At 68.9% G+C, this 5,999-nt stretch overlaps 1 protein-coding gene across 1 annotated transcript; it reads right to left on the bottom strand.

Moving 5' to 3' along the window:
* Nucleotides 1-298: 298 nt before the first annotated feature.
* LOC109188745 (spidroin-1-like) lies at nucleotides 299-3,082 on the bottom strand (the record flags this gene model as incomplete). The annotated part of the gene is made up of 1 exon (XM_019339365.1): nucleotides 299-3,082. A coding segment is annotated over one exon (2,784 nt), but the record flags the coding sequence as incomplete, so codon positions are not given.
* Between the last annotated feature and the right edge of the window lie 2,917 nt (nucleotides 3,083-5,999).

Below are 5,999 nucleotides of genomic sequence, written 5' to 3'. Positions count from 1 at the left end.
GCCTCTGCCCTCTCTCTCCCCTTTGTTTCTCTCGGTTTCTTGCGCTCCCCCCGTCTCCCCCGGGCCCTCTCTCTCTGCCTTTTCCTGCCCCTCCCGTCCGCGGCCTCCCCCCTCTCCTTCCTCTCCCCGTTCTTCGCCCGCCCTTGTTTCCCTCCCGCCGCCTCCCCTTCTCCTTGGTGGCCCGTCCGCTGTCCTCCCCCTCTCCCCCCGGCCGCCCCTTTTCCTCCCCCTCCCCTTCTGGTCTCTCCCGTTCTCTGCGGGCTTTTCCCCCCCCCCCCTGCCGCCCTTCCCCCCTCGCCTTTGCTGTCCCCTTGCCGGGCGGCTTGTTTTCCCCCGTCTCTGGCTTTCTTCCGCTTCCCTCCTCCCTGCTCCCCCCCCTCGCCGCGCCCCCTTCCGGTTGTTTCCTCTCCCCCTCCTCTTCTCGCTCCCCCTTTCGGCCCGCGGTTTTCCCCTCCCTTTGTTGCCCCTCCCGCTTGCCCTGTGCCCCTCCTGCCCGCCTGCCCGCCGTGCCTCTTTCTTTGCTCCCGGCGCCCCGGTCTCCTTGTCCTCGCTTCCTTCTTTTTGCGTCCCTCCCTTGGCCCCCCGCCGGGCCTTGTCTCTCTCCCTGTTGCCTCCTGCGTTTCTTTTCGTCTTCCCGCCCCCTTTCCCGCCCCTGGCCTTGGCCCCCTTCGGCCCTCCCCCGCTCCCCCCCTCCCTTGTCCTTCCTGGCCTTCCTTTCCTCTTTCCTGGCTTCTCCCCCTCCGTCCGCCTGTGCCCCCTTTGTGGCTTGCGCGCCTGTTTCCGGCTCCTTTTCGGCCCCTCTGTCCGCTTCTTGTCGCTCCGCCCCCTCCTCCCTCGGCCCTGCTGCTCGCCTTCTCCGCGTCGCCCGTCTTCCGGTTGGCCCCTCCTCCCCTTGCCCGGCTGCGGTCCCCTCCCTCTTCCGGCCCTGGTGGCCGTTCTTGCCTTGGTTCCGTCTGCCTCGGCTCCGCCTCTTGCTGTCTCTCCTGCGTTGGTTCCCCCCTTGGTTCGCCCTCTCGTTCCGGCGGTTGCTGTCCGTCCTGCCCTGGTTCTTCCCCCGGCTGCTCCTCCCCCGTTTGTGGCCTCTCCCCGGTCGGTGGTCTCTCTGCCGGCCGCCCTCCCGGCGCCCTGCGGCTCCGTCCCCCCCCCCGCTGCCGTCGCCGGTTGCGCGTCCCTCTGCTCGCCGGCCGGCCCTCCGTCCTTCCCCGCTCCCTCCCCCTCCTCCCGTCCTCTTCCCGCCCTTTCGCCTTCCTTGCTTCCCCTCTCCTCGTCGTCTGCGCTGGCCCCTCGCCCCTCTCCCCTTCGCCGCTTGTGCCTCTCCCCTCCCGCCCGCCCTCCTCGTCCTTGGGTCCCGTTTCTTCTCGTGTGGGTTCTCTCTCCTCCCCTCCGCCGGCCCTCCCTCCCCCGCCTCTGTTGCCCCCTCGGTTTCCCCCCTTTGCCTCCCTCCCCCGGTGTCTTCGGGCCCGCCTTGGTTGGCCCCGGTTTCCTCTCTCCGTTGCCGTCTTCCGTGCTTCCTCCCCCCCCGCCTTCGGCCGCTTCGCGTTGCTCCGCCTCCTCCGCCCCCTCTCCCGCCGGGTCCGGTTTCTTCTTTCCGCTCCCCCTTTTGGTCCGGCGCCCCCGGCCTGGTGTCTTGGGCCCCCCTCCCCTGCTCTTGCCGCCCCTTCGCCCCGGCCCCGGTGCTTGTCCCTTCTCCGTCTCTCTCCCCTCGTCTTCCCCCCCCCTCTCCGCCCTCCCTCTGTGTCTTTTCCTGTTCCCTTGGTTTTCCCCTTCCGCTTTCCCTGCTTTCCCGGCCTCCCCTGCTTCCTGTTTCTGCTGCCGTCCCTCCCCCTCGGCCCCTCTTGCGCCGTCCTCCCTCCCGGTGCTGCCCTCTTTCTGCCCCGGTCTTGTCCTCTCCGGCCCCCTCTGTCCGTCTGCCTCCTTTCCCCCCCGTTGCCCTTCTCTTGGCCCCTTTCTTTGCCTTGTTTGTCTGCTTCCCCTTCCTGCCGTCCCGCCCGTCTCCCCGTCCGTCTCGTCTCGCGTCGCCCGTCCTCCCTCCTTTCCCCCCCTTTTCCTCCGCTCCCGGGCGCTCTGCCCTCCTCTCCGCTGCCCCCCCCTTGCGGCCTTGTCGTTCCTCCTCCCCCGTTTGGTGCCGTTTTGCCCCTGTCACGCCTTGTCCCCTGCCTCCTTCTTTCCTTTCCGCCGGCCCCGCCCCTTCGCCCCTGTCCCCGTCCCCCCCCCGTCGCCTCCCGCCCTCCCTTGCTCTTCTTGGTCTTCCTTCCCCCGCCTCTCCGCCGGGTCCCCGTCTCGCTCCTGCCCCTCCGTTCCTCGCCCCCTCGGCCCCTCCCCTGTCTTTTCTCCTGTCCTTCCCCCCCCTTGTCCCCCCTCCCTTGCCCCCTTCGCCCGCTTCGCCTGGTGCCGCCCTCTTGTTTCCCGCGCCGCTGCTCCCCTCCGTTCCCGTTGGCTGTCTCCGTTTTGTCCTCTCCTGCCCCGCGTTTGCCCTGTGGCTTGTTGCCCCCGCGTCCCCCCCCCGGCCTTCGTCTTCCCTTCTGCCCTGTTCGGTATTACGCTCGCCCCCCCGCCGCTGCCCTGTCCCTTTTTGGGCCCTCCCTTTTGCCCCTTGCTCCCCTCTTTCTTCCTGTGTCCCTTCTTTTTGCCCCGCCCCCTTTTGTCTCTTCTTTCCTGTCTGCTTTCGGGGTTCGTTTCCCTTCGCCGCTCTGGTCCGTCCCTTCGGCCTTTCCCGCTTTTCTTTCGCGCTTGTTGTGGCCCTCCCCGCCCTTTCCCCCCGCTCCGTTCCCCTCGCGTTTCCTCTTGCGCCCCCTGGTCCTCCCTGCTTGCTCGCCCCTTCCTCTTCCTGTGTCTTCTCGGCCCTTTTCCCGCCGCTCTCTCGCTGCTCGGTCTTTCGTGCCCCGTGCCCCCCCGGCCTCTGGCCCTCCTTTCCCCCTTCTTCCCTTGTGCCCGCCCTGTCCCTGCGTTCCCTGCTGTGTTTCCGCGTTCCCTTGCCCGTGGCCCGCCGCCCCTTTCTCCCCTTCCTGCTTCGCGTCCTTGCCCCCCTTTCTTTGCTTCCCTCCGTTCTCCTCGCTCGCTTTGCGCCGGTTTTCGCTTTCTCCTGTCCTCCCCGCCCCCCCGTTTTCTCTGCCCTTCTTGCCTTCCTGCCGCGCCCCCCCCCCCTTGGCTTCTCCCCTGTGCGCGCCGCTGCTTTGGCTTCCCCGTGCTTTCTTCCGTCCCCTCCGGGGGTTCCTCCTTGCGCCCCCCGTCTCCCCCTCTCCCTCCTCTCTTGCCCGCGCCTCGCCTCTTTCCCCTCTTTGTGCTTTCTTCCTTCCGGCTTGGCCCCTTCCTTTGTGTTTGGGTGCCCGGCTGCGTTGCTGTCCCGCCTCCCTCTTCCCTGCTTGGTTCGCCTTTTCGCGGCCCCCCCCCTTCGCGCGCGCTCCTGCCGTCCCTCCTCTTCCCCTTGTCCCCTTCTGCGCGCTCCCTTCGGCTGCCCTCCCCTTGCCTGTGGGCTCCCTTTTTCCGCCTCCTGCCTTTCCCCCCCTGCCTGGTGGCCCGGCCTGGGTGCGCTTTCCTTTTTCCCCCTTCCTGCCCACCCTCCCCCCCTCTCTGCCGCTCCCTCCTCCCTGTGGGCCCCTTCTGCTCCTCGTCTGGTCTTTCCTCCTCCTTCCCCCCTCCCCCTCTCCCCCTTGCCTCGTGGGCTCCCTTTGCCTCTCCCGCGCGTGCCTTCCCCTCTGCCTTCCCTTTCTGTGCGTCCCCCTTCCTCTGTCCTTTTGGCCCCCTTCCCGCTGCTTGGCTCCTCTTTCCTTCCCGCCCCTCCTCCCCTTCGCCCGCCCCTCCTCCCCCCCGCTTCCCCCCCCCTCTGCTCGCCCTCCTTCGCTCTCCCCGGCCCGTTGGTCGCGCCGCCGCTCGTCCCCCCCCTCCTTCGCCGCGTCGCGTCGCCCGGGGCTCTCGCCCCCGGCTTTTCCGCCCGGGCCCTCGCCCCTCTTCCTCCCCCCGCCCCTTCCCTCCTTCCTGTGTTCTCCTTTTTGCCGTCCCCTCGTTTGCGCGCTCTCCCTGTCGTTTCCCCCTCTGGCTCCGGCTTTGCCTCGGGTCCCTCCGCCTTGTTTCTGTCCTTTCTGTGCTTTCGGCCCTTTCTCCCCCCGCGTGGCGTCCTCCTGCCGCTGCGTCCCTCGCCTCCTCTCCCCCTGCCCGGCCCTCCTTCCCCTCCCCGGCCCTCCTCGTGCCTCCCTCTCCTTTCCGCCCTCCCCGGCTCTCCTTTTTCTTCCTGCCCCTGCTTTTCTCTCGGCCCTCTCCCTTCTCCCCTCCGCTCCTTCTTGCCTCCCCGCTCCCTCGCCTGCTCCGCTTCTGCCCTCTTCCTCCCCCCTCCTCCCCCCTTCCCTTGCCCCCTTCCTCCCCTTTCCCTGCCCCCTTCTTCCTTCCCCTTCCCTGCCCCCTTCCCCCTGCCTCTTCTTCCCGTTGCCTCCTCCTTTCCTCCTCGCCTTCCTCCCCCCCCCTTGGCTCCTTTCCTTCGCCGCCGTCCCTCTGCTGCCGCTGTTCCTCTGCCTGCCTTGCTGTCGTCCCCCTCTCCCTTCCGTTCTCCCCCCCCCCCCCCGCCCCTCCTCCTCCTCTCTTCTTCTTTTTTTTTCTTTTCCTCCTGCCCCGCCCCTTCCCTTGCCGCCCTCCCTTCCTCCTCCCTCCTTCCTCCGGTTCCTGCTCGCGCCCGTCGCCCCCGCCGTGCGCTCCCCTCCGCCGGGCGGCCCCCCCCTCCCCACCTTTCCTTTTTTTTTTTTTGTTTTCTTCCTGCGGCCTCCCCCCCTTCCCGCCGCCCGCCCTCCTTTGCCCCCCGCCTCTTCCCCCTCGTCCTCCTTCTCCCCGTCTCCCTCCCTCTGCCCATCTTCTCTGCCCTTCCCGCCCTCGGCCGCGCTTCTTCTCGCGCCTGATCCCCCCTGTTCGCCTCCACTCCCCCTGCCTCCTCTTCTCTGTGCTCCTCGCCGCCTCCCCTCCCGCCCTCGTTCTTCTCCGGTTGCGCGCTCCGGCCTGCTGCCGCGCTGCCTGCTTTGTCTCTCCTCCCCGCTCTCTCTCGCTGGTGTCTGCGGTCTGTCCTCTGCGCCGTGCGCGGCCTCGTGCCCTTCTCTCCCCCCTGGCCCTCCTTGTGGTTGCTTGTCTTTCGGTCTCACTCCCCCCTCCCCCGCCTCCTCCTCCTCCTGGTCGTCTCGTTCTTCGGTTCTTCGTGTTGCCCCCCTCTCTCCCTACTGCCTCTTCTCCTCCCTTCTCCTCCTGTTCATCCTCATCGTCCCAGGCTCCCGTTCCCCCCTCCCTCTGCGTGTTTCTGCTTCACCCTCCCCAGCCTTGTCATCCCGCTGGCTTCTCCCTCCCTGCCCCGCCCCCTTCTTGGGTCTCCCCCTTTCTGGGCCCCCCTCCCCCGCCGCGACTGGCCCCGCTCCCGCCTTTGGCGCTGCCCCCTGGCCAGCGTTCCGCAGGCGGTATCGCCACTGCTTTTACGGCCGGGCCGCGCCGCTGGGCGCGGCCCTGGCGGTGCGTGTGTCCGGGCCTCGTGGGCGCTGCCCTCGGCGGGTCGTGTGCTGCTCCTCTCTCGGCGGTGTGTTGCCACGGACGTGGCGTCGGTCCGTTCTCACCGTCCTGCGGACCCTCCTCCGCACCGCCCTGCCTTGCCATCCTTCACCTCTTGCCTCCGGACCGGCCGCTTTTCAGCCCTCCCTCCCCGCCTATTTCCCCCCGCTTGCCGGCCGGACCTTTCCCCTTGGACCCAGCACTTGTCGAGTCGGAGTGGTTCCCAGTTGTCCGCCCTATCCCAGTCCAGGCTCTTGGTGGCCCCTCCTCCTACCCCGCGCGGGCCCCTTGCTAGGAACTTCACTCCTCCTTCACGTCGTCCTCCCCATGACTCCCCGTCATTCCTTCCTGCTCTTTAGCCTTGCCGTTCCCTCCCCCCGCCGGGCCCTCTCTTTGGTCCCGCCACGCTCCCCCTGTTTTTCGTGCCTCCCGCGTTCCTCTTTCCCCCCCGCCGGTCGTCCCGAGTCCCCTTTGCCCCTCCCTTG

Source organism: Ipomoea nil, unplaced genomic scaffold (genome assembly GCF_001879475.1).
Source record: "Ipomoea nil cultivar Tokyo-kokei standard unplaced genomic scaffold, Asagao_1.1 scaffold1490, whole genome shotgun sequence".
Taxonomy (NCBI): Eukaryota; Viridiplantae; Streptophyta; class Magnoliopsida; order Solanales; family Convolvulaceae; genus Ipomoea; species Ipomoea nil.
The sequence above is the reverse complement of the archived record's forward strand: the minus strand, read 5'-3'. Positions and strand labels throughout refer to the sequence as shown.